The sequence below is a fragment of the Battus philenor genome, unplaced genomic scaffold, assembly GCF_028537555.1.
Source record: "Battus philenor isolate CCGP_79_NKW_IND1 unplaced genomic scaffold, ilBatPhil1.0.hap1 SCAF_30, whole genome shotgun sequence".
Lineage (NCBI taxonomy): Eukaryota > Metazoa > Arthropoda > Insecta > Lepidoptera > Papilionidae > Battus > Battus philenor.
Genome location: NW_027181694.1, coordinates 602,952 through 624,783, shown reverse-complemented (window position 1 = coordinate 624,783; position 21,832 = coordinate 602,952). Strand labels below are relative to the sequence as shown.

The following is a 21,832-nucleotide window of genomic DNA, read 5'->3' as shown; positions in this document are numbered from 1 at the left end:
TTTTTGAATCTCCCGTTATAGATCTAAGTTGAAAATAATCCACGAAATACAGTTGATTTTTTTTATTATCTACACTTTCGAATATATATATAAACATATAGTTAAAGAACTCTTTGTTTCAATATGAATAATATAATAAATAAGTATATCATATTAAACATTACATACATGAAGGAATAAAAAAAATATAACTATTAATAATCATTAAATTTATATTACAATCATAATATATAATTTCAATTGTATATAAAGTTTTAAATGATAAATAAATTAAAAAGAATTAATATCAAAATTCATTTTTATAAAACATATACAACCTCTATGGGTAAATGTCTTCTACATTTTGCTCCACAACTGTCTTTTTCTTTGGTGATACAATTTTCAACAGATTTTCTTTTTATTTAATCGGTCCATTTTCCTTTGGTCTACCTCATAATCTTTTATTTGTTGGTCCCTGCCAGGTAGATACCTTTTTGTATCAATTTTTTCTGGTCTATTCATTGCGTTCCGCCCAATTCCATTTAATTTTTCTAGAACATTCTAAAATGTCTAATATTTTTTTTTGTTTTCCTTATTTCTTTATTTCTTATCTAATTTTGTATTTGTATATTTAGTATACACCTTTCCATCGCTCTCTGGCACACTTGTATTTTGTTAAACGGTTTTATTTAGTTCGACCCGTACGGAATTTATTTGTTTATTTATATGGGTCAAAATTAGAAATTGAAATTTAAGCACCTTCCCGTTGTCAGATTGATCTGAAATTTGGTATACACATTTAATTTAGACGACAATACAATATAATAAAATCAATAACATTATAAATCTAAGATGGCCGCCGATACAAAATGGCGGATTACGTATTTTTCCTTAACCCCATCAATATGGGTATCAAATGAAAGGGCTACACTAGTAAAACACGATGATTATGTCAAAATTTAAAATTCAAGATGGACGCCGTTCCAATATGGCGGACTAGGTAGTAGGTTTTCCACAACCATCACAATATGGGTATCAAAAAACCGTTTAACTTAAAAGTTTCTTAAATTTATTTATTTTTGGTGTAGTTATTGTAACTTGTCTTCAGTTATATATATTATTATATATATATGACAGCTATATTATATGGAAGTGAACAGAAGAAACAAAATCACCGAAGTAACTTTAATAAATGTTCGTGTGAAGTGGCAATGACAGGTGTTGGTCAGAAAGGTTCTCAAGTGACGACCCACTAGGTAGAACGTCGAAATAGTTCAGGCCTATGGGAGTCGCTGGATTCTGGCAGCACAGGAATGCTCTAAGAGATCTTTGCAAATGACCTAGGACTTGCTGTAATCGTCCATCATCTTAAAAAGAAGAGAAATGTAAGAGTTCATTCGCGATTGGTCGCTAAAACACGTTGGCAAAGAAGATACCAGCCAAGAGCTATCGAAGAAGATGTATTTATATATATACAAATCATTGCCTCACTGGTAATAGGGAAAACAATAAAAATCTTTCAATAAATATTAAAAAAATAAAAACAATAAACAAGAGTAATAAAATAGCTGACATAATAAAATTAAGTGTTTAATGTATAAGAACTTATAATAAATAAATTGTTGAACAAATGATTAAATGATAAACGTTGAACGAGAACTCTGGATGGAAGGAGAACTAAAAGTAAATGAGGCGATGTATGCAAAGAAAGCACGAAAAGGATGAGAGATATGGTGAAGGAAAATAAAGAAAAAAGAATTGTACAGCGCATTTACAGAATACACGACCTAACGCAACGGCAGCGACCTCATTAATGTCGGTGGAATTCAAATCGGCGTTCGAAATTTAAATTCGAACGCGCTACAATTATTTATCATAAAAGTATCGTGGCCTTACTGGCCAGTGATACTGGAATATTACAAGCTCGTCTTTCTAACCTTATCTACGATTAATAATTTTTGTTTTTTAATTTTAGTTGAGAAACACTAAGAGATTTAATAAACACTGACATGTAGAAATATGAGAAAAAAAATTGTAAAAACAAAGGCACGGACCCTATTGTCTGTGAAATATAGATTCTAATAATATATAAAAAAAGATATTATACATAACATAAGTAAGATAAGTAAGAAAAATGTCTTTTTATAATTCATGTTACTACGTATTAAAATAAATTATTGTTTACTATCTATCCCTGTGGACTCTGTACAGAAATTATTGACGTTAGTTTGTACAGAATTCGAAATAGTTTTAGAAAGTTTTAAAGCCATTTCCTGATAAATGAGCTTATCATCATAATTTTTTTATAGATGGTGTACAATAAATATTCCTGAATGTTCACCCTTCGAACCACGACGCGTAGATGGTAGCTGCAACAATCTACAACACCCTGTACGTGGAGCAACCCTTACTCCATACCACAGGATGTTACCACCCAACCACGCTGTAAACGGCGGACCGAGGACCTCCACAACTGGAGGTCCACTTCCAAACGCCAGGAATCTAAGAGTATCATTATTATCCGATGGAAGAGTTCACAATAATCATCACACGCAATTGATCACCTATCTGCTGCTTGTAATGACAGGTGATGTGACGTCAGTGCACGATACAGTCAATTACGTGGTCTTCGAGACCACGTGCTGTACACCAGCTGGTCGTTTGAACCCTCAGTGCATGCCTATAGAGGTACCTTCAGATGATCTGTTCTTGAGGACTAGTGATATACGATGTCTGAACCTGACGAGAGCTATCACGTATCAACAACTTGGATGTGCTTCATCTGCACTACCTCCAGAGAGGGTAAGTTTTTAAACTATTCTCGTGCTCTCTCTTATCTTTTAAAAAACAATTTCGTTCCAAATTACTGAGTACATACAAGGCAATTTAAACCATAATATAAATATATAAACAAACATAATATAGATGTATAAACCGTAGTCTTTGATCCCTGTCTAGTAATGTTTTTATTTTTATTTGTTTTTTCATCGTTTGACCATAAATCCTCATTTGTTCTCAGTGAGATAGTTATAAGGTAACAACTGTAATTAATTTTATATTTCTAAGCTTCTAAGTTTGTACTGTCTTACTGCCTTTTGTTACTGTTTATCTCCAATAAAGTAAATAAATAAATAAATAAACTGCTGTATTTTTAATACTTTACTGCATAGTTGCACAGACTTATTAAGACTAGGGGCCACTCGGGCAAATCATAAACTGATGGCGGGTCGGCCGCTAGAAGTATAGGTAATATAAGACAATAAAGAATTGATAATAATTTATTAGAATTGAAAAAGAATTTATTAATTTGAAGCATGGCATTGCATAGTGCCTACAATCTTTTTTATACTTGGCTAAAATTTATTTGTAACAACATGTAGAACTGCTTCAAAACTTTCATTTGCAAGGCGGTTTCAATTTTTAAACGGTTTTATTTAGTTCGACCCGTACGGAATTTGTTTATTTGGGTCAAAATTAGAAATTGAAATTTAAGCACCTTCCCGTTGTCAGATTGATCTGAAATTTGGTACACACATTTAATTTAGATGACAATACAATATAATAAAATCAATAACATTATAAATCTAAGATGGCCGCCGATACAAAATGGCGGATTACGTATTTTTCCTTAACCCTCTCAATATGGGTATCAAATGAAAGGGCTACACTAGTAAAACACGATGATTATGTCAAAATTTAAAATTCAAAATGGACGTCGTTCCAATATCGCGGACTAGGTACATATTTTTTCACAACCACCACAATATGGGTATCAAAAAACCGTTTAAATTAAAAGTTTTTTAAATGTATTTATTTGTTAATATTCTCTTTACGCGTCCTTTACAATTTCTTCCATTCTGTTTTAAACATTACACTCTCTTACTTTCTCTTTTATTTCATTTATAATTCTTCTATACAGTCTGTCGTTCTTCGACACTATTTTACGATTTTCTTTTTTTAATTGTACATTTATGTTCTTATCTCTATTTTAATTTGAATTTTTACTTTAAATTTATTTTTACAATATGTGGCGTCGTGATTTATCTAGTAAGGAAGGAAATAGTTTAGTTTCCTATCTTTCCTCAATTCCCACATAACTTCGACGATTTGAATGTAATATGGTCAATTCGAATTTGGATTCGTCATGAGTTTAATCATTTCCCTTTATAATAAATAATAGACAATATTATGTACTTTTCACCCGTCACTTCGTTCCTTAGTTTTTACAATTTTGATTTTGATTTTACTTTATTTAATTTATGTACACATTTTTATTCCTTACGTTTACTTTTATTTATTTACAATTTTCTTACTTCTAGCTTTTATTCCTATTTATTATATGTGCAGCAATTCTCTAACAAACCTTAGGAATTCAGAACGTATCTCTTTTTCCCTGATAAGAGAGGCCATTGAGTCCTCTTTAACCTTACTGCCTAACCGGCATTCGGAGTCGACCCAGAGTCCTTAGAATACGGGACAGTGGACTACCAGGTGGACCACGGTCTGGTCCACGGTTTACAGAAGCACGAGGGGTCCTTCTTGAGCTTGAACCTGTGTAGGTACTCAGACTTCCTCCCGTGCTCCGTGAAGGTCTAGACCAAGACTGCTTCCACCTCGACACTGTGACATATACGTTGTGTGTTTGAAGGTGTATCTGATTCCAGATCAACACGTCGCCACCAATGTTGGATTTGTCCATTTTGTACGGAAACGATGTACCTAATGCAGAAAGATTTCGACAGAAGACAGGTGGTTTGCTGCGATCTGAACTCTTCAAGGGCAAGGACTGGCCTCCGAATGGAGGTCTTGTTTGCATTGTCAACCAACCCCCCCGTGAAACTTACTGCTATGACTCCGGTAATGTATACGAAAAAACAATGATATATCATTAAAAGGAACAAGTGTCAAAAAACAAACGAAAGTGTATAAATCTTAGTTAAAATAAATAAAATGAAGCGAAACATAATAGAACTCTGTATTTGGCACTAATCGGTGTAACATAACTCCTGAAGATGCCCCGTGGAGGGGTGAAACACGTGTTGAGTGATTTAACGGTGGCAGTTGTTTGATTCGCATTATTTGCCGCATACGCATTTATCAGCGGGCTGTCGGGCGGTGCACTTTGTTGCACGACTACCACTGCATGTGCGCAAGTGACTTAATATTGGTCTTTTTCTTATATAATAGAATGTGGTAATAGTCACCTGTTGTAGTATTCTGGTGAAAAGACGACTAAAGTATGGTGATGAATGAAATGATTTGTGGAGAATAAAATATGAAACAATAAATGACATTTTGTAAAAATAATCCCTGTGTATCCAAGACTAGGAAAGTAAGACAGGACCCCGCAAAAGTCTTTGTTTCGTCAGCGGTGCATCTAAAAGGGGAATTCCACAGAAATATAATTCTTTATATAAATCTATGTCAATATAATGTCCTTTGGTCTTACTGGTATCTGTGGGCGAAGTCTATGTCCAACAGTGGGCGTACTAAGACTGAAATGATGACATTAATACAGTTTTTACATATTTTTAAGCGCTTATATTATTGTAGTTTTATTATAAGGAGTAAAGGGCCACTTATGCTTGAAACTCGCTCCAATATTTTATGATTATGGAATTTTATTCTTCATATACACCAATACCTCGCTTTGCGTCGTTTCGTTTTGCGTTTTTTTTTCGAAGTTGCGTCGCTGCTTAATTAGTACTAATTTTCACTGTGCGTCGTTAGATTTTCGAGGTTGCGTTGTTTTGGGTTCGAGTCTTTAATTTCTTTTTTGAATTTTATTTTTTTCTCTAAAAGATGGCAACACTTTTGTTTCTGATTGTGCCATGCCATCAAAACTCGGAGATTCCGTTTCTAATTAAAAATCAAAGCAATTTTAATACAGTTTAATTTTCACTTTGTTTTGCTAAATTTAGAGTTCAGTTTCAATTACGTAGGGTGTTGTAATATAGTGTGTTGTGCTTTTTTTTAAAAGAGAATAATAGGTTTATATAAATTTTTACGTGTTGTTTCTGGTAACAAGAAATGTAAATATTATTCCAATTTATTTATTGGCAGAGTTATATTTATTTTTCTTTTTAAAAAGTAGTATTTTCGGGACCCTGGAACTTATCTTCGATGTTTACATGGTTTGCTATAGATAATCATCACTTTGCGGCGTTTCAATTTGCGTCGTGTTTTTTTTGGAACGTAACCAAGACGCAAAGTGAGGTATTGGTGTTGTACCTTGTATTATAAACAAATTTTGTATGTTCCCAGGAAACCAAGGTTTGAATGCTATTCTGGGCATCCAGCTTTTGGGTTTATGGTTTTATCGTAACCACAACCAAATCGCCAGACAACTGAGCCGCGTGAACCCTTGCTGGGGTGATGAGAGACTATTTTATGCAGCAAGGGACATCAACATAGCTTATTACCAGCATATTATATACTACGAGCTGATGCCGTCTATTTTAGGTGCAGTATAACCTGATAATCCTCTATCTCACCCCCTAGATTACTTAAACGTTGAAAGCGACAAGCATTCTGCATCTTCTATTAAAGTCGTTCTTACTACTTATATTTTTTTATTCTTATTTTTTTTTAAATGGTACCCGCTGTTGGGGACCTCTCGTTCCCCTATCTCGTGTGGGACAGGGACTTTTTAATTCTAGTAATTTATTCATATTTTTTATTATTATCATTCTTCCCTTTCATGTATCATCTTATTTGTCGTACTGTTTCTTTCATTCTATATTGTTTTATTAGGGGAACCGGAAAGCAACGTCGCTTTCTCAAGTTAAATTTAGACGACATCTTTAACAAGTTTTTATATTTGATCAACAATATATTCACCTTCGTTAACAACCTTTTGCGGTCTTGTATACAAATCAATGCCAGAGCGGTAACAAATCATTTGATTTTTTCTGTAAATTATGTGAACAGAAACAACATTACTTTCCCGTTTGGAAGTGTTTGCGGAAGGCATATGTCCACTAGTGGACTTCATATCGCTGAAATGATATATCAGGGGGACATGAAAGTAATGTTGCTTTCAGTTAAATTCACACGACTACATTTCTAACAAGTTTTTATTTCTAATCAACAATATATTCACTTTCGTTAACAACCTTTTGCCGTCTAGTATACAAATCAATGCCGGAGCGGTAACAAATAAATAGATTTTTCTGTAAATTATGTGGACAGAAACAACATTACTTTCCCGTTTGGAAGTGTTTGCGGAAGGCATATGTCCACTAGTGGACCTCATATCGCTGAAATGATATATTAGGGGGACATGAAAGTAATGTCGCTTTCTTAAGTTAAATTCATACGACTACATTTCTAACAAGTTTATTTTTCTAATCAACAATATATTCACCTTCGTCAACAGCCTTTTGCCGTCTAGTATACAAATTAATGTCGGAGCGGTAACAAATCAAACTGTTTTTCTGTATGTCGATAGCAACAACATTACTTTCAGGTCTCCCTAATATATATAAATACATACTTCATTAAATATAATTAGAATTAGAATTTATAAATGTTCGTCTTTTGTTAAACTTGTCGGTTTTAGGTATCCAATCTAGAATCTTAAAGTTCCATCTGTTTTACGCTATGCGTCTTTTCAACTGCCACTTAAACCTGCCAATTTATCTATGTTGATCACCTTCTATCATCTAAACATCTTCACACTCCTGATTCGATGATATAAAGATATCTTCTGTGTTTATTGTGAAGTTCATAATATCAGTATATGTGAGAAAATATAACATTTTAATTTTTTTCAAAATGAATTCTTCGTGTATTTTTCTCCGTCTTAAATGACAATGAATAAATCTAAGCTTGCTTATATCTAAATTAATAATTAAAGTTTAAATATTTTATAGTTTATAATTAATCTAGTTCAGAGTTCCCCAAACTTTTTTGTGTCGTAGACCCCTTGCCATGTTTTTCCGTGTTTGGTAGACCCCCTACTTACCTGATATTTTCCTGTAAATTTACGAACGAAACTAATAAAAGTATTTCTCCCACATTCGTATTTATAGAGTGACGAATTGAACAAGTCAGTGCAAGGTAGCGAAGCTCTGAGACTGCGACTCTCAGGTTTTTACAAGTTCAAAATGTATTGCGACCACAAAGCGAATACCAACATCCTACAACTTACACAATTGTATAAACATATATAACAATTTTTTACTTCATAGGTACTTTTATAAATAAAGTAAATGTTTTGATAATATAAAATAGTATGATGTAAGTAAATAGGTACTATCAGTGTATGTGTTGAGATCCACTATCGTGGACCCCCAATTTTATTTCATGGACCCCCAAATTTTTTTTCGCTGACGTGGACCTCTTGCAGGTTGTCATAGACCTAGGGGTCGATATAGACCACTTTGGGAATCACTGATCTAGTTAGTAAATAAATGTAAAACTGGTTTAAAATTGAAGACAGAGTTCTTATCACAGTTGGATCATGTTTTATAAATCAATAGGTATCAATAGGTAAGCATAGTGGTTTCTGGGTAGGCATATTCCTTGCACTAGATGTCCATTGCCTGAAAACAGAGAGAGAGAGAGAAATCAATTTGACACCAGTAAAGCCTTTGAATAATGCCGCACCTTTGCCCACTAGGTGGACTAATAACATAGTAAATGTCGCGGAAAGTTCAAGAGCCAGCAGTGGCCTTCTGTCAGCTGATATATTGATGATGAACGCCCTCTCTTACAGGTTATGAGGTTCTGCTGAAAAACCAGGTCATTTTCAACACATATGACCATATCAACGACTACGACGACCTCCAGGAGCCGAGGGTCAGCATCGAGTACGTGATCGGAACCAGGTGGTTCCACTCTCTTCAGGAAGGCCGCCTGCAGTAAGTGGAATCCTCAATTAATAATAGGAAAATAGACTAAAATAGAATAAGAAAAGTGTAGTAATGTATTAAAAAAACACAAACCCAAAGAAAGAAAACTGTGATATAAAAAATAGGATAAGCAATAAAATAAAGAATAAATAATGTACCTAGCACCCTAAAGAACAAAATTAAAGATATCGTGAAGGAAAAAAGGTAAGAATAAAAGAAATTGAGAAGTATGAAAGAGAGTGAAGAATAAAGATGAAATTGTGAAAAACTTTTTTGTAAACAAAGACCCTGATCCCAACTAATTAGGGGTACGAGAGGCCACCAATAGCGGGGGCCATAAAAGTAAAAGGAATCCACTATCTCCTCTTTTTTTTAGATAAAACTGACGACTCAATCTCTTGGTATATTTACGAGGTGTAATTTAAATTAAGAATGTGATGTGGAAAAACGTTTATTTAATTATTAAAACAATTTGTGCGCGGAAAATGAATAATTCGCCTACGCGCGGTTGCGCATCGAACCATGGCTCAAATCCGACTCTCTGGAACTCCAACGGCCGCGGGCGCACGTGCTGCGCGTCTTGGCTCCCTGCCAAGAGCGAGCAAGAGCGCGTATCGTGCACGCCGTGCGAGTGAGCGAGACGAGTGGGCGAGACGAACAAAAGGTTAAGCGTTGTGGCGACGTCCGCGGGAACTTTCACATATGGCGGCTTTTTATATAGCAATATTATTACAAGGTGTAATTTAAATTAAGAAGGATCAACAAGCTCACATTTTTAATTTTCATTATATTTATTTTTAATCTATATTAATAAATAAATAAATAACCACAGATTATACGACAACAATGGCAATTTGTTAAACGAGTTGCCAATGATGGACTATTCTCTACGAACAGCTGCGATGAGGGTCAACAATACCGTCGAAGGTGTCACACAGGGATCATTCCGGCAGCCCTGCGCTGCTAACGACCTCCTTGTGGACCCTGAGGTCAGTTTGACCCTTTCAATCTTTTGCTTTGTCTTTTATACACACTAAACTCGATAACTTTGAGAATATCTGTTAGAGTTCCCCAAACTTTTTTGTATCGTAGACCCCTTGCCATGTTTTGCTGTGTTGGGTAGACCCCCTACTTACCTGATATTGATTTCCTGTAAATTTCTAACTGTAGTGAAGTTTGGTGTTAAAAACTTTATACATTTATTAATTAAATTTAAATTAAAACTATTTAAAATAAAATTTTGTATCTGTTATGTATAATATACGTAACAAACCACAAAGCGAATACCAACATCCTACAACTTATACAATTTTATAAACATATTTAATATTTTTTTTACTTCATAGGTATTTTTACAAATAATGTAAATGTTTTGATATTATAAGATAGTATGATGTAAGTAAATAGGTACTATCAGTGTATTTGTTGAGATCCACTATCGTGGATCCCCATTTTCATTTCATGGACCACCAAATTTTTTTTCGCTGACGTAGACCCCTTGCAGGTTGCCACAGACCCCTAGGGGTCGATATGAACCACGTTGGAAATCACTGTGTTAGACCTTACAAATTTGTTGAAAAGTGACAAAAGTAATCCGATTCACTTCTTTGTGATAGTATTTAAAAATATTCTTCAGTTAATTTTGTAGTTAAATTTCAATTATAATAATAATAAACATGCGCAGAGTATATTTCAAAAATTTTAAGATCACCAAAGTTTCATACTAACTTATCATACCACTTCGAATATGGAACTATATATATCAATAGATTTGAATATATACACGATCGCTTTAAATGATTTTTACAATTTAACCCTTTCCACTCCAAGGCTGTTATATAGCATCGATAAAATTTAATTGAATTATAGTATCTTGCGAATCTAGAATATGTTTCATTCATTCGTGATTCAAACACTTTTGTAACAAAAATATTTCCTGTTTTAAAATCTTCCGCAAAAAGAAGTGTTACACCATGTCGAGTATCACTCGACAGTGGAGCTTGTGGAACAAAATCAGTGTCGAGTGACACTCGACATTGGAGTGGAAGGGGTTAAAACATGTTTATTAGACTACACGATGTCTGGCGGTAGAATTCGAAATTCAAATTAATTTGTTTATGGTTAAGTCGTTTATAATTGACATATGGATCCAAGATGTGGTCACTTACGACTGACCTCATAAGAGGTCATGGTCACAGAGAGCAATGGAGAGGGTTATGGTCCGCAGGAGAACCAAGATCTCAGACTTAGCTCAAAGAATTGCTTGTCTGAAATGGCATGAGCGAGGTACAGAACTCGTGCATCCAGGTTACTGAATGCGGGTAGTGCAGGATCTGCTGAGAGCTGACAAGAGGAATAAGAAGTCTTTGTGACATCTGGCCACCCAGGTCACCAGATCACACTCTCAAGGGTTTTTTTGTGGAAGGTATCTGAAGGGTAAAGTCTACGAAACGAACCCTGTGAGTTTTTTGTGGAAGGTATCTGAAGGGTAAAGTCTACAAAACGAACCCTGTGATTTTTTTGTGGAAGGTATCTGAAGGGTAAAGTCTACAAAACGAACCCTGTGATTTTTTTGTGGAAGGTATCTGAAGGGTAAAGTCTACAAAACGAACCCTGTGATTTTTTTGTGGAAGGTATCTGAAGGGTAAAGTCTATAAAACGAACCCTGTGATTTTTTTGTGGAAGGTATCTGAAAGGTAAGGTCTACAAAACGAACCCTGTGATTTTTTTGTGGAAGGTATCTGAAAGGTAAGGTCTACAAAACGAACCCTGTGATTTTTTTGTGGAAGGTATCTGAAGGGTAAAGTCTATAAAACGAACCCTGTGATTTTTTTGTGGAAGGTATCTGAAAGGTAAGGTCTACAAAACGAACCCTGTGATTTTTTTGTGGAAGGTATCTGAAAGGTAAGGTCTACAAAACGAACCCTGTGATTTTTTTGTGGAAGGTATCTGAAGGGTAAAGTCCACAAAACGAACCCTATGATTTTTTGTATTTTTTTGTGGAAGGTATCTGAATGGTTAACTCTATAAAACGAACCCTGTGATCTTAGCGCTTAAAGAAAATATCTTTCGCAAGGTTAATGCAATCTTATGGTCGCTTCTGCAGCAAGTGGCGCGAAATACCGAAGTCAGATTACAAGACTGTACAAACTTAAAAACCAGTATTTAAAAAACCTAATTTATATAAAAAATAAAATCCGCATAATTTTACTATTTAATTTATTCTAAAATAAATATGTAATTATAATATTTTTTTGATAATTAAAATTTAAAATACGAATTCTGCTACCGGACATACAGTACATAATTGTAAAAGGTTTTATTTATTTCGGCTATTAGCTTCAAGGCATTGCGGATACAAATCTAATAAAATTTTTATCACCTCTGTGCATTGTTCCGCATTTTCGAGTGACATAAAATTTAGAATTTTTAATAGTGTATTAAGATATTTATAATATCTATCTTTTATCTATCTTCTGCGATTATAAATACAGTTGAAAATACTAAAAGAAATCCGATAGATATCGACATATACACGGTGTTACGCTGCAATGTGTTCAATTGTTTATTATTCATTTATTATTATTTAAAATTACATCTTTTAGAGCAGTGTTTTCTAAAGTAGGACCCACGCCCCATAGTGGTGCAATTCGAAGGTGAACTTGATTCAAGTTTAAACATTTCGCTTTTATATATATATATATGTATGTATGTATATTATGAAGCCACTGTAAGAAAATTGACCTCTTTAATTAGCTTGAGCTTTCTCAAGAAGATTTGCGACTAGTTGTTCCAAATACAAATGTGTAAGTATGACGTCACAGTCTTCAATTGTTTATATATATATATATATATATATATATATATATATATATATATATATATATATATATATATATGTATATATATATATATATATATATGTATGTATATATATATATGATATGAACTTGATTCAAGTTTAAACATTTCGGTTTAATAGATATCTATATAAGTATGTATGTATGTATATGTATATTATGAAGCCACTGACAAATATTGACCTCTTTAAATAGCTTTCTCAAGAAGATTTGCGACAAGTTGTTCCAAATACAAATGTGTAAGTATGACGTCACAGTCTTCAATTGTTTATATATATATATATATATATATATATAATGTTATACAGGGGGATATAAGTAACCTTTGTTATTACAAGTCAGTACATTACATACTCCCGTTAGGTGGGTGAAAGGATATTGGGACCTCTGCAACGTGCTACCGACGTCAGCGCCAACGATATAATGAAAGGCCGCGATGTCGGACTACCCTCATATAATCAATACCGGAAGCGCTGCGGTCTACCACCAGCCTCCAGTTTCCGGGACCTCTATAAATGGATACCCAAAGACGTGAGTATCAAATGCAAGATCTTTTTTTTATGGCCCCCGCTATTGGGGGCCTCTCGTACCCCTAACTTTTTGGTATCAGTGACTTTATAGTAATTTTTTTTCAGTCTTTTCTTTATTTATCACTCTCTTTCACGCGTCACAATATCTTTCATTCTTTACTTTTGTCCTTCACAATATCTTTCGTTTTGATCTTTTATACCTTCTTTCTTTCCTCGCCTTTCTTCCATCATCTTCTTACTCTAAGGTGGCTAGGTACATTTTATTTATTTTTATAATATAATACAAGATCTGGACTTATACAGGATATATATTTGTATTGTATTTGTGAAGTTTTTGCTGCTAAAGGCTTTTATAGCTTCATCGGAAATGAGTTCACGGAGCGGAAGGGTCCGTGAACTAAACCAGGGCTTCTTAAACTTTTGTCATTCACGACCCCATTTATGATTGCGAGTTTCTTGGCGACCCCATACAAATATAAAAGAAAAATAAATTAATATTTTTAAATGATTTATTTATTAGATAACAATCTTCGTTCTTCTTGAAGTGCCTCTCCAACTAGTGGAGGTTGGCTATCAGCTTCCTGCTCTCTTCCTTATTCTTGGTTCTGCGTAATAGCTCAGCAGCGCTGGCGATTCCGGTCCACTCTCTAATGTTACGAAGCCACGACTTCTTAGGTAACAATATACTTATGATAATATAAAGTTTTAGAATTTATTTTGAAATTTACAAAAATCTAAAATTAAAAATTGCACAAATTATAAAATTATATTTATATTAGTTTAAAACCTTCAACAATTGCGCGTATCAAGACGCTGCAAGTCCACAGTATTCCACCAGCTCTAGTGGTGTTATAAAATGGTATAAATATATTTGACATCAAAATCTCTCGACCCCAGAATTTTGCGACGCGACCCCATTTGGGGTCGCGACCCATAGTTTAAGAAGCCCTGAACTAAACTAAAGGCATTCAGGTTTTCGAATCTGCATTAGACACTTTGATGGAGGAGGAGGGTTTGACATCAAAATCTCTCGACCCCAGAATTTTGCCACGCGACCTCATTTGGGGTCGCGACCCATAGTTTAAGAAGCCCTGAACTAAACTAAAGGCATTCAGGTTTTCGAACCTGCATTAGACACTTTGATGGAGGAGGAGGGAGTAAAGGAGTGGCTTTCGTGTACTGAGTGAGTGAAAGTGTGGACGGTAGCGTGGACCACTCGGTAATAGAAGAATATTGATCCTACCTTGGATTACCCATGTTGTTCGCGGCGAATAGTGTCGCGAATGTTTGAGGCGAGTGATCATCAGTAGAGTGGTTGTTGTAGAGATTAAGTTTGCGTTTGCAGTGTTGCGAATGTCTGAAGCTTGTGGTGTGTGATGAGGATAATGGGAACCCTGCGATAGGATCCATAAGGACGTATTTAGCACGCCTTACGAGGTTTTTAACACGTTCACTGCGGCTTGAGGTCGATTCAGCCTCATGGTAGACTTTGCACTGGTGCGGCGCGTGAAACTCGTGTTTTCTCTCTAGTGCGGCGGCTGTTTACACTCAACCGTATGAGGTATGACAAAGACAAATATAGCTTTCTTTATGTCTGCGAAGTATTGACTCATTATTGTAAAAAAATATTGATGAACATGAGGCAGAAAAGGCCTCAACCGCACTACTAGGAAGTTCAGCTTGAGGCTGATTCGACCTCAGCCGCACCAGCTGAAAGTTCTTCAAAATTGGGCCCGCAGTGAACGTGTTAATGTTTGAGGCGAGTGATCATCAGTAGAGTGGTTTATGTAGAGATTGAGTTTGCTCTTGCAGTGTTGACAATGTCTGAAGCGTGTGGTGTGTGATGAGGATTTTGGAAACCCTGCGATATGATCCATAAGGACATCTTTAGCACGCCTTACGAGGTTTTTAACACGTTCACTGCGGCTTGAGGTCGATTCAGCCTCATGGTAGACTTTGCACTGGTGCGGCGCGTGAAACTCGTGTTTTCTCTCTAGCGCGGCGGCTGTTTACACTCAACCGTATGAGGTATGACAAAGACAAATATAGCTTTCTTTATGTCTGCGAAGTATTGACTCATTATTGTAAAAAAATATTGATGAACATGAGGCAGAAAAGGCCTCAACCGCACTACTAGGAAGTTCAGCTTGAGGCTGATTCGACCTCAGCCGCACCAGCTGAAAGTTCTTCAAAATTGGGCCCGCAGTGAACGTGTTAATGTTTGAGGCGAGTGGTCATCAGTAGAGTGGTTGATGTAGAGATTGTGTTTGCGCTTGCAGTGTTGAGAATGTCTGAAGCGTGTGGTGTGTGGTGAGGATTTTGGAAACCCTGCGATAGGATCCATAAGGACGTCTTTAGCACGCCTTACAACAAGTTTTACGAGGAGGTGAAGGGGGAGTAGGGGGTGGTGTAATGAGGGGGTGGGGGTGGGAAGAGGCTTTATCGAAATATTCTTGTGAGGATACATTCATATATAATTCACAATTTATAAATTAATTATATAGGATTGCCATTGTTCACAAGTTTCAAGTACCATAATACCACACTGCAATCGCACACCTACCAAACCTGGCGATTACGGTATATCTTCCCATAGATATCTTTGGGAGAGGCATATACCTTGCAGGTAATGGGCTGAAACGTCATATATCTCTACCAAAAATATATGATCTCAGAAATAATAAACAACGTAATGATAATACAGTAAAAAAATGCGTTTTGAAAATTGGTGTTACTATATATTAAAATTAAATATTGTTTACTATCTGTCCTTGAAGACTACTGCTAGAAGTTATTGCCTTGTTCCATTGCAATAGAAATATACATATCTAATATATAAAATTCTCGTGTCACGGTGTTCGAACTTGAACTCCTCTGAAACGGCTTGACCGATTTTTACCAAATTTTATATGCGTATTTAGTAGGTCTGAGAATCGGCTACTATCTATTTTTCATACCCCTAAGTGATAAGGGTTGTTCACCCTTAAAAATTTTTTTTTATTTTTTTGACGAAATTTTTTGTTTTTATTTTTTAATGATACAACATACAAAAATACATACAACCCTAAATTTTCACCCCTCTACGATCAACCCTTATTTTTAAATTGAAAACTAAAAATATTTTTTTTTGCAAAACAACGTTTGCGGGATCAGCTAGTATATATATATATGATGGTGAAAATCTGCAACATACTATTTAAACGTAAAATGATTACTTCACTTAAAAGTAAATGCATAGTTGTATATAAGCGACATAAAGTTTTTTTTTAATAAATTAGTATAAAAAAATAATATATGTAAATATTTTTTTCTATTTTTCCCCTGCATTGTAGTGCACTTATCTGAAAGATATATATATATTTAATGGAATCAGGCGTTACCTCGCGGAAGTCCATCCTAAGTAAGAAAAGGACCAATATTTAGCCACTTCCGCACATGCAGTGTTCACTCTGTGTTTGGCACTAATCGGTGTAACATAACTCCTGAAGATGCCCCGTGGTGGGGTGAAACACGTGTTGAGTAATTTCTGCGATGGCGGTTGTGTGATTCGCATGGTTTGCCGCATGCGCATTTATCAGCGGGCTGGCGGGCGGTGCATTTTATTGCACGACTACCACTGCATGTGCGGAAGTGGCTAAATATTGGTCCTTTTCTTTAAAATACTTGCGTATTTCATAGTGATAATTTTATACAGGATAATTAGGAATAGGTGTAACAGTTTTAAAGATTTATTATAAAAAATTAGCTACATGTTTAACACTTTAAATCACCCTGTAGGTACTAATAGATTTTTAAATATTGTAGCAAGTGGATGTGATGGCAAGAAGATATGAGTCGGTTGAGGATGTGGATCTAATGGCTGCGATCCTAGTGGAGTATCCCATGCGTGGAGCAGTGATGGGCCCAACCTTAGCCTGTATCATGATCGATCAGCTACAACGTTGGAGGCGAGCTGATAGGTTCTGGTACGAAAATCCTGTACACCCTGGAACCTTCACACCAGGTAAGGATAGGTGATTAAAAAGTGATATAAAATTTTCACTTAAAGCCAACGAGGGCCACGTAAAAATAATTTTGTGCTTGAAAATCGTCGATTGATAATTATAGACTTCGCTGATATTGTCGGAATATGATTTGGCACACGGCATCATGTGACGATCTATATTTATATTTAATAATTTTATATATATACTAGCTGATCCCGCTAACGTTGTTTTGCAAAAAAAATTGATATTATAATTTACAAATAAAAAATAAGGCTTGATCGTAGAGGGGTGAAAATTTATGGTTGTATGTATTCTTGTATGCTGTATCATAAAAAAATAAAAACAAAAAATTTCGTTAAAAAATAAAAAAAAAATTTTAAGTGTGAACAACCTTTATCACTTAGGGGTATAGAAAATAGATAGTAGTCGATTCTTAGACCTACTGAATACGCATATAGAATTTGGTAAAAATCAGTCAAGCCGTTTCAGAGGAGTTCAAGTTCGAACACCGTGACACGAGAATTTTATATATTAGATAGAAAATGAATGTTTGTCTGTATGTCCTTTATAGGATCGTAAACTATGCGTTTGATCGTGTGATGATCTATAGCAAAGTTGTTGCGCGTGAGCCTGCGAAGGTTTCTAAGTTTGTATGACTAATTTTTGACTGATGGCGCCACTGTCATTCTAATGAATTTCATATATCGCCACAGTTCATACTGATTTAAACCTTTCCACTCCAAGGCTGTTATATAGCATCGATAAAATTTAATTGAATTATAGTATCTTGCGATTCTAGAATATGTTTCATTCGTTCGTGATTCAAACATTTTAGTAACAAAAATCTTTCCTGTTTTAAAATTTTCCGCAAAAAGAAGTGTTACACCATGTCGAGTATCACTCGACAGTGGAGCTTGTGGAACAAAATCAGTGTCGAGTGACACTCGACATTGGAGTGGAATGGGTTAAATTGAAAACAGTGAACGAATGATGACGTTTCGAGTTATAGGTGACATAATCTAATATATAAAATTCTCGTGTCACGGTGTTCGAACTTGAACTCGGCGTTGGAAACGGCTCGACCGATTTTTGTGATCCTTAGCGTGATTGTTGGCCAGGGTGGAGAATCGGCCAACATCAATTTTTCATCCCCCTAAATGTTAAGGGTAGTCCACCCCAAAATTTTTTATTTTATTTTTTATACAAATTTTTTTGTTTTTATTTTTTTATGATACAGCATACAAAAATACATACAACCCTAAATTTTCACCTCTCTACGATCAACCCTTATATTTTATTTGTTAATTAAAAACTTTAATTTTTTTTTGCAAAGCAACGTCTGCGGGATCAGCTAGTATTTTATACGAATTTTGAAATTCATGTCCAGTGCACATAACTAAAATTAAAATTAAAAAAAATGTAAATGTTTTTTTTTTAATTCCACGCGGACTTCGCGAAGCTCAGATAGTAAATAATAAAAAAAAACCGATTGAATATTTACAGAGCAACTATACGAGATTAGAAAGGTGACAATGGCTCGTATAATCTGTGACAACGGTGATTCCGTTGATGCTGTTCAGCCTCGCGCATTTGTACTTCCAGGTCATGGGTAAGAATTTTTTTTATTACTCCTGTTTCTTGACGGCCTTTCACTACCACAAGATAGGGGTAACTAATTTTTCAGTTTCTCTTTCTTCTTTCACATTATCTTTTACTGATTCCATTTGCTTCACATGATCTTCGCTTGAAGATCTCCTTCCTTGCGTCTCCTTCCTTCACCTACATTCCCATATCACAGTTTATGATATTTATTATCACAGACTATATTTATTAACATTTATTTTGTTATTTCTCTATTAGGCTCTTTAGGATTATAGAGATTCTATGTTCTACTTGAAATAAAAGGCTATTGTGTGGAGTAAACCATTCGCAGTCGACCATCAAGGGTATTTTTAGTGGGAGGAATCCCACATAAAACTGTCCTGCTCCCAGAGAGCAGGGTATCTTAGACCCATCCAGAAGATTTCTCCTCTTGGTGCCAAAAAAAAGGTTAGGTTAGGTTCCCGGCGTGGCAGCCGAAGCAGTGAATCCTGGCGGACGAGATAGGACAGGACCTTTCTTTGCCAGTAGTCGTGTCGGCGATGCTGAGTGGGACATCGGCGTGGAGGGCCGTGGCCTCTTTCTGTGAGACTGTCATGGTCCAGAAGGAGGCGGCCGAACGAGATCGGCAGAGGACAGATTTCGCTCGGAGACGACGCTATCAGCGCAGAGACGTGCATCGCGACGGCCCTCCGGTGAATGGTGCTCCCCTACCATAAACGGGGCTTTCGGAGTCGCGGGAGTTTAGGGTGGGGGCCCTAAACTCCCATTAGCTTTGGCGACTCTGAGGGTTCGACGTGGTCTCGAACCATCGTGACCACGCATACCCCGGGACGGGCTATCGAAATTAGCACGACGCGAGGGAAGACCGCGTGGCGATCCCTGACCGGGAGATACTGCGGTCCCCCGTATAGCGCAGAGGGCGATCACCGGGGAGGGTTTTAGTGGGTAGGAATCCCACATACCCCTGTCCTACCCCCAGAGGCGAGGCATCTTGAACGTCCGGAAGATTTCCTCCCCGAAACCAAAAAAAAGGTTAGGTTAGGTTAGGTTAACCAGCGAGCAACCCTTTATCCCAGGTTCACTGGAACATTGCTAAGGTATCCCCTGCCTGTCCTAAGAGGCGATGAAAAAGTCATCAGGTTGACATTAGTTGAGGGTGGAGGCCTTCATAGTCCACACGATAGGAACCCGAGAAGGGCAGCAACGCAAAGTGGTCTCATGTTACTGCGGTATAGGTTGAATTCCAGGGGAAGAACAGCTTTCTACCTGGATGTATCTTGACACAGTTCTCAGGGGCAGATGCATGAGTTCCGTAGGAGATCCAGCGACCCCTGCAAAGATACCGAAGACGACCACCGAGGCTTGTTTTAGTGGACAAGAATACACATAGCTCTGTTCTCCTCTCGGAGGGCAGACTATCTTGTACCCATCTAAAAGATGTCCTCTCGGTATCAAAACAAAAGTTAGGTCAGCAGATACAATACAAAGTTTCAAATGGCAGCTAAAACCCGGATATGAAATTTATAAGTCTTTGAAATCTTTGTCTAACTTACAATAGACTTTGGTCCAAACAAAAGTATTCTTTGGGATACTTTTTCTTTACTATACAGATTGATTTGTGGGCTTAAAAATATTTAATGTAATCAGGCGTTACCTTGCGGAAGTCCATCCTAAGTAAGAAAAGGACCAATATTTAGCCACTTCCGCACATGCAGTGGTAGTCGTGCAACAAAGTGCACCGCCCGCCAGCCCGCTGATAAATGCGCATGCGGCAAACAATGCGAATTACACAACTGCCACCGTTAAATCACTCAACACGTGTTTCACCCCTCCACGGGGCATCTTTAGGAGTTATGTTACACCGATTAGTGCCAAACACAGAGTCACATGGGCTTAAAAATGTTAAAAGATGAATGTATAGCTCAATTGTTAATAAGCGTATACATAGCTTTTGACAGTATTTAGCCTGCTGGCACAGATAAACAATATATAATTTTAATATATATAGTAAATCGTATTTTTAAAACGCTTTTTTACTACCATAAAGTTATTTATAATTTCAGAAACCTTTGGTTTTAGATAGGTTGTGCCTTAATAGACGGCAAAAGCTGTAACCTTTTTTTAATTTTTATTTCATTAAGATAGAATAAATAAATCATTGTCGATCGAACATAGGCCACACCGGCTTTAAAACTTTTTGTTGACAATTTAAGCTAAAATCACTTAAAATCTTTTACATCTATAATCATAACAAATCACACTGTATGTATAGATAATATTAAAATATAATAGAATATTATACACTTATTTTTGATTGAAATAAAAAACAGATTAAAAATATTATGTTTTCAATTACGTTAATTAAAATTCACGCTTTAATTCCATTTAATTTTGTTTTCAGCAACGAAATAGTTAATTGTTCGTACATTCCCAGCCCTAACATTGAAGCATGGCGGGAACCAAATTGCGTGCTAGCGAACAATTCAGACAATTCAACAATTACATTCGCTAATGCAACACAGGAAACGTAATTAGAAATTTAATACATTCGTTTCTAACGATCTGCGTGGAATTCTTTTGTGTGTAGTCAATTTAAAAACAATTTTAATAATTACTATATAGGTTAGGTTATATTATATATATTTATAATCGGTTCATGTAAGTTGTAAATATAAATAATTAAATATAATCTATGCTCATAACTAATGTCGTTTTATTTTTTTATTTAATTGGTGTTCCTACTTTTCCTTTTCATTATACTGTTTTTTAATTTAAGTTAAATCTTTAAAAAAAGGAGTAAAAAGATTTTATTGTCTAACTTAAATTGCTGACCTGTACTGACGGTAATGAAAGTCTTAAAAATGTGCTTAGTTTAGACGTTGTTATTTATTAACAAAATATATCTATTACCGTTTGCCACAGAACATATAGTATAAGTATATCTGTGTGATCTTATTTAATAAAACCATCGAAGTGCTTTTATAATTTTTATTAGTCATAGAATTTTGGCATTTAATTCG

The 21,832-nt window shown here is 35.6% G+C and overlaps 1 protein-coding gene across 1 annotated transcript; it reads left to right on the top strand.

The window, feature by feature from the left end:
* The first annotated feature begins 2,403 nt into the window (after positions 1-2,403).
* Positions 2,404-21,343, top strand: LOC137927228 (peroxidase-like). The gene is made up of 9 exons (XM_068771008.1): positions 2,404-2,781; positions 4,644-4,836; positions 6,244-6,441; positions 8,699-8,843; positions 9,667-9,823; positions 13,058-13,225; positions 17,029-17,227; positions 18,714-18,819; positions 21,214-21,343. The coding sequence occupies exons 1-9, from the start codon at positions 2,404-2,406 to the stop codon at positions 21,341-21,343; spliced, it is 1,674 nt and encodes a 557-aa protein (XP_068627109.1).
* The last annotated feature ends 489 nt before the right edge of the window (positions 21,344-21,832 follow it).